The sequence below is a fragment of the Pantherophis guttatus genome, chromosome 5 (assembly GCF_059756535.1).
Source record: "Pantherophis guttatus breed Tessera chromosome 5, ASM5975653v1, whole genome shotgun sequence".
NCBI lineage: Eukaryota > Metazoa > Chordata > Lepidosauria > Squamata > Colubridae > Pantherophis > Pantherophis guttatus.
The window spans coordinates 10229610-10249009 of NC_142067.1; the positions used below are offsets into that span (position 1 = coordinate 10229610).

Below are 19400 nucleotides of genomic sequence, written 5' to 3' on the forward strand. Positions count from 1 at the left end.
TCCCATAAGGCTTAAAACAGACCAGCAACGGCGTTTGGGCTTTGCCGGAAAACAACGTTGGTAGTTTCGTCTTCTTTGTCTACGTCTTGTATTTATTTTTGTATCTGTGACTTCTGAACGTTTGCCAAGAAAGGCCTTTGGCAGTTTGCCTAATTGGACCAAAGTTTGCGATAGGACTGAGGAATTTGTGTTGGGAGGAATTTGCTTTAATTTAGTTGAAAGACGCTGGGAATGAAGTAATTCTCAGCTGTTCAAATAAAGTTTGTTTTTTCACTGACTGATTTTCCTACTACTTACTTGGGCCTGGGTCACAACAGTTTCAGAAAATGAAGTGCTTCAGTCTGTTGGAGTGCCATTGTAACATTTTTTTTTTCAGTGCCATTGTAACATTATCCAAATGGTCCCTATATGAACTGTTGTACAAAGTCGAGGACAACCTGTAATTAGCAAGCCAAGGCATTCTGTGTTTTCTAGATGGTGGAATATATACTGTACCTTCCTGGTGAGTCTCCATTCTCATCAAACGAGATCATATCTCCAGAAACCCCAGTGAAATTGGCCTTCATCAGCGAATCCAGGAGTTTCCGTCCATCAATTGGCTTCATGGCATCACAAAGACCCGCATAGCCCGGACACAGGGACGTTTGCATGTTGTGGAGGCCATAAGCCATGGAGTATATTGCATTGATCACAAAACCCATCTTGGAATCTTGCACATGTTGGGGTCCTAAGGTCAAATTACCTGTGAAAAGAAACAACATGTAATTATCACCCCTGCTTCCGGTTTCCTGCTTGTTGTACGTTCTCTCTCTCTCTCTCTCTCTCTCTCTCTCTCTCTCTCTCTCTCTCTCCCTCCCTCCCTCCCTCCCTCCCTCCCTCCTTCCCTCCCTCCCTCTCTGTCTCTCCTGGAACCCTAAAAAGGTAAAGGTTCCCCTCGCACATATGTGCTAGCCATTCCCAACTCTAGGGGGCAGTGCTTATCTCCGTTTCAAAGCCAAAGAGCCAGCGTTGTCCGAAGATGTCTCCGTGGTCATGTGGCTGGCATGACTCAACGCCAAAGGCACACGGAATGCTGTTCCCTTCCCACCAAAGGTGGTCCCTATTTTTCTACTTGCATTTTTTACATGCTTTCGAACTGCTAGGTTGGCAGAAGCTGGGACAAGTAATGGGAGCTCACCCCGTTCCGCGGCACTAGGGATTCAAACCGCTGAACTGCCGACCTTTCGATCGAGAAGCTCAGCGTCTTAGCCACTGAGCCACCGCGTCCCACACTTTGGAACCCCACGGTAGAATAAATAAATATATCTGTATTTAGGCAATACTGCAGTTCCCTTTAACACCAGGCCTGACTCTCCAATCTTCAACGGGGTCGGCCAGTAGTTATTTTCATGGAAGTCAACCTACCAGTTCTTTTTTTCACTAAGTGGCTCCAAACCAAGGGTCTGGCATCTCAACAAAGAGACTTCCTTAAAAAGAACAGTTGGAAGAAAATGTTCCCTGGCATGTGAGCTGCGAAAAACCAAGAAATTTCCCTACCACCAAAAATATTGCCATGGCGACGAAATAGTGTGAGATTGCTAAAGTGGCCTGCCAAAGTCAAAGCACGTGTTTGCAAAGCTTCCCCTGTGTGGCAGCTTGAAAGACGTTGGGTAGAAGAAACCATTTTCTGTTCGAAACAGTGGGAGCAATTGAGCACAGAAGGACCTTGTACCAGTGGTGAAATCCATTTTTTTTACTACCAGTTCTGTGGGTGTGGCTTGGTGGGCATGGCAGGGGAAGGATACTGCAAAATCCCCATTCCCACTCTACTTCAGGGGAAGAATACTGTAAAATCGCCATTCCCTCCCCACTCCTGGGGGAAAGATACTGCAAAATCCACATTCCCACCCTACTTCAGGGGAAGGATATTGCAAAATCCCCATTCCCTCCCCACTCCTGGGGGAAGGATACTGCAAAATCCCCATTCCCACCCTACTTCAGGGGAAGGATATTGCAAAATCGCCATTCCCTCCCCACTCCTGGGGGAAGGATACTGCAAAATCGCCATTCCCTCCCCACTCCTGGGGGAAGGATACTGCAAAATCCCCATTCCCACCCTACTTTAGGGGAAGGATATTGCAAAATCCCCATTCCCTCCCCACTCCTGGGGGAAGGATATTGCAAAATCCCCATTCCCTCCCCACTCCTGGGGGAAGGATACTGCAAAATCCCCATTCCCTCCCCACTCCTGGGGGAAGTATACTGCAAAATCTCCATTCCCACCCCACTCTTGGGCCAACCAGAGGTGGCATTTGCCGGTTCTCCAAACTGCTCAAAATTTCCACTACCGGTTCTCCAGAACCTGTCAGAACCTGCTGGAGTTCACCCCTTGTAGGAACAACGACCATGATAAGTAATTCCAAATGGGGTTCTTACTCACACCTTCCTCTGGAAGTTAATGAATACGATTCATTTGGAAAGGGAAAGTGTGGTGTGGTGTTTTGCCAAGGAAAAATTCATGCCCTACAGTCATTTCCTCCCCCTCCCCCTCAAAATAAAAAAAACCATTTTATATAACCCTAGATCAGGGGTGTCAAATTCGATTTCATTGAGGGCCGCAATCAGGGTTGTGTTTGACCTAGAGGGCGGGGGGGGCATGGCCAGCTCGACGTCACTCATGTTGGGGGGCCCTGTGGTGGCCCAAGCACTCTGCCAGAGAAAACAGGCTCCCGAGCTCCATTTTCAGCTGTGATGGCCTCCTGCAACCCTCTGCCAGCGAAAACGGAGTTGGGAGTGCCACCTGCGGCCCTCGCGAGGTCCATTTTTCGGCTGCAACAGCCTCCTCTCCCAAGCTCCACTTTCGCTGGCAGAGGCACTGCAGGCTGGTCCTTTGCTGTTTCCAGGGCGGCCCCGCAGGCCAGATCTAAGCACCCAGCAGGCCAGATCTGACCCCTGCCCTTGAGTTTGACACCCTTGCCCTAGATTGTCCTAGGAAATAATCTTATGCACACCTACAATTCTATTCACAATAATACTCTTCTTCATGACAGATAGGTATTAATAATAATAATAATAATAATAATAATCTTTATTGTCATTGTACGTGTGTATACACAGTATACCCATACAACGAAATTCACTTAACACCCAAAGACCAGGTCCAATACACATAACAATCCCCAAACACACTCCCACCCACCACAATTCCCCACCCCTAAACCACCCAAACATCACACAATAGATCAAGTAATGCTGTCCAGCAGCTCACTGATGGTGGCCCTTTAGTTCATTGTTGAGTGCAATTATAGCTCTGGGATAAAAACTATTCAGAAAATGTGTGGTCCGAGTTTTAATTGTTCTATATCTTCTGCCAGAAGGCAACAGTCCAAAAAGATTGTAAGCAGGATGGGAAGAGTCTCTGAGAATGTTATGCAACTTCTTCAAACAGTGAGATTCAAAGATATTGTTGCTTTGGGCCGTTTTGGGTGAACCAGTAGTTAAATTGCTGGCTGGCTCTGCTCCTTCCCACCTCGCCCCTTCCAGGAGTCCCCATGTGCCCCATTTTAGCTCCCAGGTAAGTGCAGGAAGGCCTCCTAGACCCAAAACGGGCCGGGGGGGAGGTGCGCCCCCCCGTGCCCCGTTTTCACTCCCAGGAGGCTTCAAAGAGGTCTAGGCCAAAAACAGGGTGTGGGGTGTGTGTGGTGCCCCCCGCAGCCTGTTTTCACTCCCAGGAGGCTGCAGGGAGGCCTACTAGGCCCAAAATGTGCTGCGGGGGTGCATGTGGTGTGGCTCCCCCCGTGGCCCATTTTTGCTCCCAGGAGGCTGCAAGGAGGCATACTAGGCCCAAAACGGGCGGTGCACCCCCCCCCCCGCAGCCCGTTTTTGCTCCCCGGGGGATGCAGGAGGCCAAGTGCTGCCTGTCACACCCCCTGGCCACACCCACCATGGCCACACCCACCCAGCCAGTCATTAGGGCAGAGAACCGGTTGTTAAATTATTTGAATCCCACCACTGACCCTATCCATGTTTGGGAGATATGCTCTGTGCTGCAATAATCTGACAGCAAGTTGTATGTCCACTTAAAATCTCCAAACTTTCTTGGAAGACAAGAGGCAATATATCCCAGGGCTGGATAGGAGGCAGAGGAAGAAAGTAAAGATAGTCACTCCTTAGAATCTCCCTGGGAGTGGTAAGAGTTTAGTCTGGTAAGATTCTGTCTACTGTGTGTACACAAATAAAGAACTGAACTCTTGTTGAACTGTTCCACATTGTTTTTGAGTTGAGTCGGATACAGAGTTTGTAAACCATCTAACTCGGTTATATACTGTTTGCAGCTCACAGTTAACCAGGTGAAGGTAATTTAATTGATAACAAACTTGGTGTTGCTTTAATTTCAAACAAACTCCCTCCTAACCTACTGCTGTAAAAAGAATGAAAAAAAAAAAGATTAAAAATTCTTGGAACCCTACATCAAATAATCAAACCAGCCTTCATTTCTGCTGGACAATTTTATCTTTTCTACTTAACAATGAGCCGAAGAGAAGTATGTGAGCAATAATATCTCTATACACGTGCATATGTATGCCAGATTGGAGCACAAAGCTTATACAAAATGTACAGCAATTACAACATCTGCTACACAAAGACACACTCAGACACATGATTAGGAATGCGAGGAGCATCAATTCAAAAACCTTTGGGTTTTAGGGGCAACCTGCCCTAGTCAATGGACATGTTTTTAATTTTGGTCTACCATTCTACAATGTAAGGCCTAATTACACTGCCCCTGGAGTAGTTTTGATTATAAAATGACACTGGCGTTGGAAAGATAGCTGCTCAAACAGTATTTTCTAAGATTTCATAAAGAGGGATGATTTCCCATTGGAGCGCCGTCTGAGATTTTCCATCATTATCACCACACCTGCCTTATTATTTTCCCTCCTACACATACATTTCCTCTGTTGCTGTCGAATTCATTATTGTACATTCTGCATTATTTGATCTTATAATGTGCCAAATGTATCTGTTGCTTGGTGGTGTTAATTACTCAGAGGCATATGTCCAGTTATTTTCCATGACCATATAATCCCCATTGGGTCTTGCTTTGTTCCTTCTGCATTGGTATTTTCTGCTGTTGTCCAGAAATATGGCTTGTTAAGTATCTATGACTTCATCTTGATCTATGACCATCATATTATATGTGGTGAGACCAGAGGTAGGATTCATATAATTTACCTACTGGTTCGCCCAGAACCGAAAGTGCGCTTCCCTCACACATGCTACCTTCATGCCTGCACCCGGCCTTTCGCACATGCGCTCGGCCTTCCGCACATGTGCTTTGCTCACACACGTGCCTTCTGCGTATGCACCCTGCCTCAAAAATGTGCGTAAATAGGACAGCATAGAGCCGGGATGGGTGAGCGGGCCGACCCACGATTTCCACTACCTTTTCGCCCGAACCGGTCTGAACTATCTGAATACCACCTCTGGGTGAGACAACCTGGAGATAACTATGTTGCTGTTATGTAGAGTTGGGATGGCACAATGGTTAGAATGCAGCATTGCAGGCTAACTTTGCTCACTGCCAGGAGTTCGATCCTGACCGGCTCAAGGTTGACTCCGCCTTCCATCCTTCCGAGGTCAGTTAAATGAGGAGCCAGATTGTTAGGAGCAATAGGCTGACTCTGTAAACCGCTTAGAAGAGGGCTGTAAAGCACTGTGAAGTGGTATATAAGTCTAAGTGCTATTGTTAGTGCTACCTTGAGTAGTTGCAAACCTTGAATGGATTTGTCTACTTCAAGACAACGGAGACAGACAATGCAAGATTGTTGGTTTTTTTTCTTGAAATGGGGAAGATTCACCCTACATCTGTTAAAACTAAGCTTCGATTCGGACAAGGTTAGGTGATTTGTTTGATTTTCATTAAATTGAATTTTAATTCACTTCAATGAATATGAACTCGACTGTTGTTTAATCATTATTTATTCAAGAAATCATGGTTGACAGTAGAGTTTGAACAGCTGAAATATCAGGAAATTCAAGTCTGTGATGACTTCCCCCCTCCCCATGATTCCCCAGACACCTCTCCAGATGTCAGCTTGGAGGAGGATGAACCAGTTCCAGGCACACCTGGAGGGGAGTTGGTCAGTTGGTCCAAGGAGCCATCTGAGAGGGATTTGGTTGAAGCACAGCTGCAGCAGGACAATCCTAAAGCTTTAGGTGGGGAAATCATGCAGCTTCAGCCAGTCAGTGATGAGGAAGAGGAACTGCCTTCTGCACCTGATCCAAGAACACGTCGGGCAGAGAAAAGGCAGGAGCAGAAAAGGTCAGCCAGATTACTCATGAGGAGGCAGCCTTGCCCCTCTTGATGGGCTGCACCAGAAGCTGGCTATTTAGCACAGCAGACAGATGGAGGTGATACTGGGAATAATGTGTTTGCTTCCTTGCTGTATGTCCTTGACTTGAATTTCAGATCATGTTTCTTCAACTTGTTGCCTTGCCTTGCCTTGCCTGTGGATTTGTCTTCACCTTGGGAACTTGCTTTTGCCTAGTGGCTTTGTTGTGGTCTGCCAGCAGCCTGCAGAGCTGGCTGGAGTCTGGGGAAGGCTCGGACGAGGGCTCTGCATCGGAGGCAGAGATGGGGCCAGGGCCATCTGGGAGTTATGCGTGGACTCTGGAGCCTCCAGAGTCGGACATCAGAGAGGCAGAGGAACAGGATGAGCCTGTTCCTAGTGCGCACATGCGCAGAGCTGCCAGAAGGCAAGAACAGAATAGAATAGAATAGAATAGAATAGAATAGAATAGAATAGAATAGAATAGAATAGAATACTTTATTGGCCAAGTGTGATTGGACACACAAGGAATTTGTCTTTGGTGCATATGCTCTCAGTGTACATAAAAAGAAAAGATATATTTGTCGAGAATCATAAGGTACAACACTTAATGATAGTCATAGGGTACAAATAAGCAATCAAATCATACTAAGAAACAATCAATATAAATCATAAGTATGACAAGTTACAGTCATACAGTCATAAGTGGGAAGAGATGGGTGATAGGAACAATGAGAAGATTAATAGTAGTGCAACCTTAGTAATTAGTTTGACAGTGTTGAGGGAATTAGTTGTTTAGCAGAGTGATGGCGTTCAGAAAAAAACTGTTCTTGTGTCTAGTTGTTCTGGTGTGCAGTGCTCTATAGCGTCGTTTTGAGGGTAGGAGTTGAAACAGTTTATGTCCAGGATGTGAGGGGTCTATAAATATTTTCACAGCCCTCTTTTTGACTCGTGCAGTATACAGGTCCTCAATGGAAGGCAGGTTGGTGGCCATTGTTTTTTCTTCTGCAGTTCTAATTATCCTCCGAAGTCCGTGTCTGTCTTGTTGGGTTGCAGAACCAAACCAGACAGTTATAGAGATGCAGATGACACACTCAATAATTCCTCTGTAGAACTGGATCAGCAGCTCTTTGGGCAGTTTGAGCTTCCTGAGTTGGTAGCAGAAAGAACATTCTTTGTTGTGCTTTTTTGATGACGTTTTTGATGTTAGGTGTCAATTTTAGGTCTTGACATATGATAGAACCTAGAAACTTGAAGGACTCTACTGTTGATACTGTGTTGTCTAGTATTGTAAGCGGTGGTAGTATGGGAGGGTTTCTTCTAAAGTCCACCACCATTTCTATGGTTTTGAGTGTGTTCAGTTCCAGATTGTTGGTGACAACTGAGCTCTTCTAGATAGTCTAGGTAGTCCTCAACTTACAACCATTTGTTTAGTGACCATTTGAACTTAGAAAGGCAATGAAACTTAGGACTGGTCCTCACATCGCAGCATTCCCATGGTCACATGAACATAATTTGGGCACTTGCCAACAAGTATGTGATCACCATTTGTGACCTTTCTAGTCAACGGGAAAAGCTGGATTCTGTTGTGGCCCGTACGCGGCCTGTGCAGCTAGCAGCTGATTCAGACAGCGAGGAGGCTGGTGGGGTGCTGCGCCAGCAGCCTGTGGCAGCTAGCACTTGAGTTGGACAATGAGGAGGCTGGAGAAGATGTGGTGCCAGAGGCGGGGATTCAGCCAGGGCCTTCAGAACCTCCAGAAGCTCCCTTAAATGAAGAGGATGAAGAGGAGGAGCCTCTTCTCGATGTACGGGCGCGCAGAGCTGCCAAAAGGCAAGAGTGGCTCCTCAGGAGGAGGTCTCCTTGAGAGTAAGGTTTGGGGCTAATTGGCCCCTCCTTAGTCTATTTAAGGAGGAACGCCGACTGAAGCAATTTGCAGGGAACAACTTCGTTCACATACCTTCGTGTCTTGTCTTGCTTATCTCATCAGCTTCCTGCAAATTGCTTCTGGGCATTCTGGCAGCCACAGTAAGCTTTCAGTATTATTCTTTGAATTCTTGGTGGCTTTTAATGCAATTAATTAACAGCTGTTGTTGTGTAAAAAACTGGTTTATTTAGTAAACTAAGATTTGAACGGACTTTGTGTGTCCGTAGCTGGGGCAGAACAGATTCACTTAACCACTTCAGGGATTCACTTAGTGGCAAAGAGTTCATAAAATCAGGCATGACTCACTTAACAACCACCTTGCTTAGCAATGGAAATTCTGGTCCCATTGTGACCATAAATCCAGGACCACCCATACTTGGTTGACAATGGGCTACGTCATTGGGAGTTATAATCTATTTTCTATCTTTGATTTGATTGATAAAAACTTCTGGAAACCCAAGTGGATTGTTTTGTACACAAAGAAATCAACTGATGAAATAAATGAATTACTTTTAAACAATTCTTTCATACAACCCAGAAGTGTGAATTTGCTGCCAACAGATGGAGTGATAATTCCCAGTTTAGATGCTTTTAAAAGGGGGAATGAAAGAATTAGGCATTCAGCAGTTACTAATCTTAATGTTCGTTTGCTAATCCCGGAAATACAGGCAACAAATCTTAAATACTAGCATCATGGAAGCAGTCAGGGCCATTTGGTGAAACCAAATAAGGCATTAGACCAGGGGTGTGTTCTAATTTTTTTTACTACCGGTTCTGTGGGCGTGGCTTATTTTGTGGGTGTGGCTTGGAGGTCATGTGACTAGGTGGGCGTGGCTAGCTGGTCAGAGTCATTTCTGGAAGGTCCTCGCACTTATAACCAGTCCTCTCACTTACGACCCGACTCATTTGTTTGCTTTTAACACTGATCAGCTGTAGGACGGCCCTTTGAAGCCCCGCGGCAAGAGTTTAAACAGTTTTTTTCTCTCTAGTCATCAGCTGGGACTCAGGAGGCTGCAATAGATTGGGGGTGGGACCAAATAAAAGGTAAGAATAACGGGGGTGGGAGGGCGGGGGGGGAGAACCGGTTCGGTGACCTCATATCGTCACCGCTACCGGCTCGGCCGAACCGGACTGAACCGGGAGGAACCCACCACTGCATTAGACGGACTTATAGAAGCATAGAAAATAAGTGATCCATCAAGTCTGCCCTTTGAATTTATTCATTTTTTTGTTTTCTTTTTAATTTCTTATTAAATTTCTTATTTTTTTAATTATTATTTTTCTATTTATTTTTAATTTTTGTCAGATGATGGGGACCTGTGTTCATCTCAAACATGCTTAAACTCAGTTACTGATGATTGACCCGTTCCCTCCTCTAGAAAGTTGGTTCTGAGCTTCCGTTACTCTTTCTGTGAAGTCATACTTTCTAACATGAGCGAGTCAGAACAGAAGAAGCTTCTTGGATGAGAAGCGAAACATCTTCTAGGAAAAAACAAAGCCCAGTTGCCTTTTGGTCACCACTCTATAAAAAAAGATGTTGAGACTCTAGAAAGAGTGCAGAGAAGAGCAACCAAGATGATTAGGGGACTGGAGGCTAAAATATACGATGAACAGTTGCAGGAAGTGGGCATGGCTACTCTAGTGAAGAGAAGGACCAGGGGAGACATGATAGCAGTCTTCCAATATTTGAGTGGCTGCCACAGAGAGGAAGGGGTCAAGCTATTTTCCAAGGCACCTGAAGGTCAGACAAAGAATAATGGACGGAAACTGAACAAGGAAAGATTCAACCTGGAAATAAGGAGAAATTTTTGGACAGTGGGAGCAAGCAACCCATGGAACAGAAGTTGCCTTCAGAAGTTGTGGGAGCTTCATCACTGGAAGATTTCAAGGAGAGACTGGACTGCCATCTATCAGAAATGGTGTAGGGTCTCCTGCTTGGGCAGGAGGTTAGACTGGATGACCTACAAGGTCCCTTCCAACTCTGTTAATCTTTTAGCCTTTTGAAAGAAAGCACCTTTGGGACAGTGGTGAAATTTAGCCGGTTCTATCCAGCTTGGGAGAACCAGCAGCGCCGGTGGTGGAAGACTCCGCCCACCCACCCGGATGTCATCCCATCCCGTTCTTGACCCTCTGCACATGCGCAGAAGGCTTTGCGCATGTGTGGAGGAGGCGCACGGAAGCATAGCGAGCGTGCGAGTGTGTGTGTTCACATTTGCAAACCGGTAGCAAAGGAAAGTGGATTTCACCCCTGCTTTGGGATACTTCCTAACACGGCTTTTGAACTTCCCCCATTTTGAGGTTATGCTCCCGTGTTCTTGATTTTTGCTTAATATTGAAAATTCTGCTTTTCAGAACCTTGTTCATACCCTTAATATAATTCAGGGTTTTAATCAGGTCTCCCCTTTCCCTTCTGTTTACCAGGCTGCACATAGACTGTTGACTTGACATAAAAGCAGCCACGCTGAATGAGGCCAAGGATCATCTTAGTCCAGTATTTTGTTTCTCACACTGTGGGTGTGTGAGTGGGACAGCACAAAGACTGCTAAACCTTGGCGTTGAATTGGTATTGATAGGTCCATTCGTAGCAAGTTAAATGTTCATTCAAGAACTGGCAATGGATGAATGACCAGATTTGGCATATATAACCCATCAACCTGAATAAGGGTGATGATGTTGCCTTCTTAACTAATTGCCTTCCAGAGTTTTAGGTCTTCAGGAGTCTTGACTGTTTTATGGTACACCTACATTTAGTCCTTAACTTATGACCACAATAGGGACCAGAGAATTGATCGTTAAGCAGTGCTTAACAATTAAGTGAATTGTTACCTGATCACATCTTGTGATCTCCTGACAGCTTCCTCATTGACTTTGAGACGATTATCCCACCAGTGTCCTTCTGCAGCTGATCTTGGCCAGCTCAGAGTAAGTCTTCAAAACTAATAATACTTAATAGCCCTGTTCTCCATAAATATATGAATAAAAAGGGGACATTAGGACAGGGACAGTAGGCACGTTGGTGCGTTTATGCACGCCCCTTAAAGACATCTTAGGAATGGGGTGAGGTCAACAATAGACAGTCTAAGGTTAAAGTTTTGGGGGTTTGGGGAAAAAACCACAGAGTCAGGTAGTACATTCCAGGCATTGACCACTCTGTTGCTGAAGTCGTATTTTCTGCAATTGAGTTTGGAGCGGTTTACCTTAAGTTTGTATCTTTTGTGTGCTCATGTATTGTTGTGATTGAAGCTGAAGTAGTCATTGACAAGTAGGACATTGTAGCAGATAATTTTATGTACAACGCTTAGGTCAGACTGAAGGTGGCATAGTTCTAAATTGTCTAAGCCCAGAATTTCAAGTCTGGTGGCATAAGGTATTCTCTTGCGAGCAGAGGAGTGGAGGACTCTTCTCGTGAAATACCTCTGGACTCTCTCAATTGCATTAATGTCCGATATGCAGTGCGGGTTCCAGACAGATGAGCTGTATTCAAGAATTGGTCTAGCAAATGTTTTGTATGCTCTAGTTAGCAGTACAATATTACCATATTGTACAGCAGTACAATATATGCAATCATATATGTGATGATGATGTTACCCATTCAGTTGTGTGTGACTCTTGGTGTTTCTATGGACCAGTTCTCTCAGCAATTGGGTTTATCTAGTTAGTTGTTCTGTCCCCATCTCACACACGCACACAAACAGACAGCCAGGGGTTAAATAAACTGGCAGACAACAAATTCTTCCGATAAGAGGCTTGGCAGCAACCCAGTAGCTGCTTGCCAACAACTTTACTCATAAACAAGATACACACAGTTCAAGAATTGTCCAGTCCATAATTAAATCCAAGGCAGATAATGTTGTTTCCAAAGATGCAATGTGACTCGATAGTAGTTAGTTTTGTCCATCACAGAGTCTGAATGGCTACCTCACCCCCTTTTATACCCTGTGGGTTGTGGTCCAGTGACTCAGCTTAATCTCTGGCACGCCTCTTCTTCTGTTGCGCATGCTTATCTCTGCGACGCTGCCAAGGATCCAGCCAAGACTCATCTCCCTCATTACTGTCCACCTGTGGCTGTGTGGACGTGCTTGGCCCCGGGCCTATCTCTTGCCCTTCGGCAGACACCGAAGGCATTGCCAGAGAGGAGGGTCCTGGAGAGGGAGGCCTTGCCAACTCCACTCCTTCACTCTCGGAGTCCTCTCCTGCCGATGACACAGGCTCAGGTAACGGAGCCACAACATTAGTAAAACAAGGATTAGGAGTAACATGATAGCAGTATTCCAATATTTGAGGGACTGCCCCAAAGACGAGGGGGTGGGTGGGTTTCAACCTATTTTCCAAAGCACCAGAAGGCAAGATGAGAAAGAATGGATAGAAACTAATCAAGGAGAGAAGCAACCTAGAACTAAAGAAGAATTTACTGATAGTGAGAATGGCTTGCCTTCAGAATTTGTGGGTGCTCCAACATTGGATGCTTTTAAAAAGAGACTGGACAGTCACTTGTCTGGAATGCTATAGGGCAGGGGTCCTCAAACTTTTTAAACAGGGGGCCAATTCATGGTCCCTCAGACTGTGTGGGGGTCGGACCAACTGGGTGGGCGTGGCTAGTTGGTCATGTGATTGAGTAGGCATGGCCAATTTAGCAGTCCAAACAATACACACAAATTAAACTTTAATTGGTTATCCTTCTGAGGGTGGAAAGCAGGTTAGTGAAGAGATGCGGCTGCCTTGGGGTGCGTATGAGGGACTTCTGGGTTGTTTTTTTTTTTGTGTGTCTTTCTTTCTCTCTCTCTCTCTCCCTCTCTCTCTGGAGGCTGGGGAGGCAAAAAACTGGCCCATTTTTGGCCTTCAGAGGCCTCTGCACATCCCGTGTTTGGCCTCAGCGGCCTACAGAAATCGGGTGGGGGCCAGCCGGTAGGCAGGGCGATGTTGGCAGGGCAGCCTCATGGTCCTGCGCAGGCCAGATTAACGGCTTTGGCAGGCCGTATGTGGCCCGCGGACTGTAGTTTGAAGACCCCTGGTATAGGGCCTCCTGGGTGTGCAGGGGGTTGGACTAGAAGACCTCCAAGGTCCCTTCCAACTCTGTTATTCTGTTATCTTCCAATCTTGCACTACTTCTTTGAGTTTTTTCTACACTCCGGCTGGTGTCAGCTTTGATGTTCTTTGGCATCCTGGTTTCCTTTTACAGCTAACAAAAATATATATACATCATCTTTTTTTGGGGGGGGGGGAAGCCATCCAGTTTGAAGTCAACATCAGATCTTGCCGGAGGTAATTCTATATAATTCCTGTGATTCAACGGTGGCCTTTTTCACAAGTTCAAATGGCATCATCCACTTATGCTAAGAGGCAGTTAAGGACTCTGCCACAGTACAGTACCAAGAAAAGAAAGAAAAAAAAAAGGGGGGGGGGAAGGCCATTTGAGGAAACTGGAAACGGCGAGGTGCATGACAAGGGAGGCACTGAAACTATTGTTTGCATGTTTGCTCTCAGTTTGGATAAATTCACACGGGATCTGCCTCGTTCTTTTATTCTGGGGAAAGGCAAAATTTCTGCAGCACACAGAGCCTTTGTTCTGTTCGGAGCTGTTTGCAGAAGGGCATATTGTTCACCCAAGCAGCTTTTGAAGAAAAGAACAGAAGGGGTGTGGGTAGGAAGGGAGGAAGGAAGGAGGCCCATTATTGGTGCATTTTGTGAAAGACTAGAAAGAATGACTTTGCCGCGGTACTTTTTCAGACTCACGCATTATCAATGGCTGGGTGTGTATTTGCGGTGGCTCTGTAATGGGAAACCAGCTTGAGCAAAAAAAAGCAGTCGCCATGGCATCGGTGTAAAACCTGGCAATTTAAATCAGGATTATTAACATTTCTATAGAAGCTTTCCAAATATTGCAAGGTTCCATGCCGCTGTACTCCCTTCGGGAGCTGAAGCGTTAGGACAAAATGCAGCAAGGATCTTACTTGCTGCTCATCACTCAGCAATTTTTTTTTAAAAAAAGTACAGAACCACAAAGTTAGAGTTACTTCTTCCCACCAGTCTGCAGAGATTCTCAGTCATCCAGGTCACAGTTGTCTCAAAGGTGCTTTTTTTTCAAAAGGCAACAAGGGCTTTGATTTTCCTTGAGGAAGAAGAACAAACTGTTTGGTTTCTCATCTACGAATCTTCATCCGTTGTGATCCCAGGGGGATGGATGGAAGGATAGGTACTGATGGTTGAGATTGGATGCTGGGGGTGGGGGGAATGTTGGAAGAAATGTCCTTCTGGGTTCAGTTCCAAGTGGGGAGAAAGACAGTGGAAACACGGTGGCTGCTTGGAAGGATGCTTTTAATGGTGGAACAGGATCACATGCCTTGAAGATCATGGGCGAAGAGAAAAAAAAGGGGAGAGATGCTGAGATGCCTGAGTTTTATACCTCTCTGGGCTTTTGAATTTGAGCTGGTATTCTGATTGGTTGTCAGACTCCGTGGGGCCATGCAGGGGTAACTTTGTAGGTTGCCTGGGTCCTAGGCTTGGTTGAGCCTTGCTGGGTGATGATGTAATGAAAGCATTTTGGGCAATTTCTACTATGGCTCTGCTTGAAGGAGGTAGATCTTTGTTATGTAGCATAGATTGGCCCAGGCCTTAATGGCCCATTGATAAAGGTGGGGCGGGGGTGCTGAGTTTCTGACTCTCTTTTAGGGGAAATATTTTGCCCTTTTAATATTTCCTAAAATATCTCATTTTCCTAGGAGAGGAGTGGGTGCTAACTTCCTACAGAAGGAAGGAAGCATAGGTTCTGCCCGGTTTGGGGTGGGAGAATGGAAGGATTGTATTTCTTTGCAGTCATCTGATTGTTAGCACTTGCTTGGCCTCAGGATCACCTGAATCAGAGAGCAATTGATTGTGGAATCTTCTTGGAATTGCTGCGGTGTAGACTGGAGATAGGTGGCGTGTTATCCCCCTCCCTCTGTTGAGAGAGGGCTACTCAGTGTTAACATAAACGGCCTCTTTGACCCCCTCTTTCAAACCAACGATCTCTCTATCCAAAATGTGGACTTTGCTGTCTTCAAAAGAGTGACCTTTGTCTTTCAAATTTAGATGGATCACTGAATCTTGTCCTGTTGGGTTTGATCGCCTATGTTCAGAGGTGGTATTCAGCTGGTTCAGACCGGTTCAGGCGAACCGGTAGTGCCGATGATCAGTTGTCCCCGCCCACCCGCCCCCGCTCTATCCTGTCCTTTATTTCCTGCTTTGTAGCTCATCTCAATTGCCTGGCACAGCTGATTTCCCCCACCCCCTCGCTGTTCTACTTACCGTTGCTGACTTGGAAGGCAAGCAGCTGAGCTTCTAAATGCTCCATTTTCAGCACGTGCACATGGCTAAGCGCGCACTCACCGAACCGGTGGTTAAACCGGCAGCATTCCATCACTGCCTATGTTGTGCCATGCACTCACCCCATCCGGTTTTTCCTTTTCATCATTTACAAAAACAAGAAGTTGAGTTGTCCCCTGAAGTTAAGATTATATTCTGGGAGGCCTCTTTATGTCACAATAATGGGGCGGGAGCCTCATTTACCCAACCACTATACCACACTAGCTTTCAATTTCTCCTCCTCCTCCTTTTTCTTTTTAAAAAAATATTTATTTTCATTTGCCAAGAAGGATAAAATAAAAAATAGAAAAACTAATGAATGAAGGCAAATATATGTGCCCCAGGATAATGTTACAGGAGCTAATCTGGGTCGGTCACTGGGACCAGAGGTTTTGTCTTCCAAACTTTTGGACTCGTGCTAGAGCCCATCCTCAGCAACAAAGATGATTAGGGGACTGGAGGCTAAGACATACGAAGAACGGTTGCAGGAACTGGGTATGTCTAGTTTAATGAAAAGAAGGACTAGGGGAGACATGATAGCAGTGTTCCAATATCTCAGGTGCTGCCACAAAGAAGAGGGAGTCAACTATTCCCCAAAGCACCTGAGGGCAGGACAAGAAACAATGGGTGGAAACTAATCAAGGAGAGAAGCAATCCAGAACTAAGGAGAAATTTCCTGAGAGAAAATTAATCAGTGGAACAATTTGCCTCCAGAAGCTGTGAATGCTCCAACACTGGAAGTTTTTAAGATGTTGGATAACTATTTGTCTGAAGTGGTGTAGGGTTTCCTGCCTAATCCAAGCAGGGGGTTGGATTAGAAGACCTTGAAGATCCTTTCCAACTCTATTATATTATATTATATTATATTATATTATATTATATTATATTATATTATATTATATTATATTATATTATATTATATTATATTATATTATATTATATTATATTATATTATATTATATTATATTATTATATTATATTATATTATATTATTATATTATATTATATTATATTATATTATATTATATTATATTATATTATATTATATTATATTATATTATATTATATTATATTATTATGTTATATTATTATATTATATTATATTATATTATATTATATTATTATATTATATTATATTATATTATATTATATTATATTATATTATATTATATTATATTATATTATATTATATTATATTATATTATATTATATTATATTAATTGTATACTGCTCAAAAAAATAAAGGGAACACAAGCAGAAGACATGCGAGATCTGAATGAATGAAATAGCCTTATTAAATACTTTGTTCTTTACATACAGTAGTTTATACACTGCTCAAACAAACTAAAGGGAACACAAAACTACTGTATGTAACGAACAAAGTATTTAATAAGGCTATTTCATTCATTCAGATCTCGGATGTCTTCTGCTTGTGTTCCCTTTATTTTTTTGAGCAGTGTATAATTGTTCCTCCTTCATGGGTTAGAGTGAAGGTAGAAGAAGCTGCAAGAGACAAGAAGAGTAGGATATGAAACCCCCATGGTGGTGGCCCTTGACTCTATTCCTGCATTCCGTGCTGCAAAACGTCTTTTTATTCCTTGGCTAAACAACTTAAAAAATACCTATCGCTGAAGAATCAGGAATCCAGCCTGCTTTTCTTAAAGCCTTAAAGATCAACCTTTTTCTCAGAAATCTATGGAGATTCTCAATCATCCAAGCCAGGGCTGTCCCTAAGGCAGGGGTGGGATTCATCCGGTTCGGACTGGTTCGGACGTACCGGTAGCTCCAACAATCATCTGGGAGCGAACTGGTTCGCTCTGACAATCAGTGGGCCCGCCCGCCTTCCCCTGCGTGCTTTACTTACCTTTATCCCCTCAGCTGATTCGCATGGCATAGCGGATTGCCACGCCTCATCTGTGTTAGTCCCCAGTAACGCGGAAGTTTAGATTTTTTTTTAAAAAAAATTGTATTCAGGGGTGGGCTCCAGAAATTTTAGCAAGGGGTTCTCTGCCCGGTTGCTGGGTTGGCATGGCCATGGTGGATGTGGACTAGTCAGCCTCCTGCACCATGGTGAGGGGAGGGGCATTTTTGCCCTCCCCAGGCTCCGGAGGCTTTTCTCGAGCCTCTGGGAAGGCAGAAATGGCCTCCCCAGGCTCCAGAGGCCCCCCTGAACTTCTGATAGGCCCATTTCTCACACTCCTTGAGCCTCTATGCATGCCCTGCACTTACCTGCATCCAAAACAGGCCGCGTGGGGACTCCTGGGAGGGGAGGGCAGGGCAGGGCCAGCCAGGAGTGGGATTTGGGGTTCTCTGAACTTCAGAGAATCTTAGCTAGATGTTCTCTCAAACCTCTGCGAACCTCCAGCAGCCCACCCCGATTGTATTCCATCCTATGCCAATTTGTGCGGGAGTCTGAATAAATCCATTAAATACATACAGAAAGACATGAATACTTACATAGCAGTAAAAAGCACCAACAAGAGGGGGATGCAAAGGAAACAGACGTAGTATCTTACTCAACTAGCGCCTCTTTCTAATTAAAAATAATAAGCACAATAGCTTTGAAAAAGGATGGCCCACAGAATGCATCTTAATTGAAATTAAGTGAAATGCTGAGCAGCAGATTATGTTGCAATATGCAAAACTTTCTCAAAGTATTCATCCTCAAAATTAAGTGTGCATGCACTGTGCAATTAATTACACTAGTCATTTAACCGCAATTGGAGTCGCTCCAGCAACTCTGACGTGTATAATCATAATAATCAGCCTTTTTGAGGATAAATAGCGTTCTTTTAGATTCCTTTCAAAGGTGGGATGAATCTTGATCTGTTAGGGTTTGAGCTGTCTTACTGGGCTAGTTCCTTGTTGATTATGTTCTCTGTAGACAAACCTTGGATTAAGTGAATTCACAAAAGTTACCTGATAAAAACCGGGCGAGGTTTATTGGGACTTCACTTCTGCGTATTTTGTTAAAGTGGTCAGCCCATGACAATTGAATAACAAGGAACGATAATATAGATTGAAGAATTAATGGCTTAGGATTTGATCAAAGATTGCCCCTTGTGCTATAGGGATATTCTGTTTCTAATTTAAATATTTCAAAGGGCTAGAAAAAAGGTCAATCTTCTCAAGTGTGCCAAACATTAAATCTATCTCCTTTCCTTTCCTTTCCTTTCCTTTCCTTTCCTTTCCTTTCCTTTCCTTTCCTTTCCTTTCCTTTCCTTTCCTTTCCTTTCCTTTCCTTTCCTTTCCTTTCCCTTCCTCTCCTGTCCTCTCCCTCCCTCCCTTCCTTCCTTCCTTCCTTCCTTCCTTCCTTCCTTCCTTCCTTCCTTCCTTCCTTCCTTCCTTCCTTTTCTTGCTTCTTCTGCTCTCACCTCCCCATCCCCCTTCCCCTTCCCATCTGCCTCCCTGCCTACTTACATAAAACTGTCTCTCTACCAAAATCTTGCAAGTCTCCAAATGCTGTCATCTAAGATGAGAATGCTAGAAATTGAGGCCTTTTCTCTTGAAATCTTGCAAGATAAGACAAACACATGAGATTTATGGCATTTTTTTAAATCCTTCAATTGGTACTGAATTTTATGACTCCATAACTCTGTTAGGAAATTGTGAAACCCAATGGTTGATGCTTTGACATTGCCCAAAGACGTCCATTTTATATTGGGTTGTCCCATGCATAAATATATTTCTAACAGAAGTTCTCGGTGAATTATTATAAAAAAAAATTATATTATTTTATAATATAAATATTATAAAATATTTATTTAAAAAAACAACGCAGAAGGAATGAAACAATAGTTAGCAACTGAATGGCAGCCTGAGT

The 19400-nt window shown here is 44.3% G+C and overlaps 1 protein-coding gene across 2 annotated transcripts in view; it reads right to left on the reverse strand.

Annotated features, from left to right (window-relative positions):
- The window catches only part of GRM5 (glutamate metabotropic receptor 5), a 307982-nt gene that overhangs the window by 78108 nt on the left and 210474 nt on the right, over window positions 1-19400 (reverse strand). For both annotated transcript variants that reach the window (XM_034407980.3, XM_034407913.3), the window contains exon 5: window positions 496-742. In XM_034407980.3, coding sequence (XP_034263871.2) covers window positions 496-742 — 247 coding nt within the window. The remainder of the gene's footprint in view (window positions 1-495; window positions 743-19400) is intronic.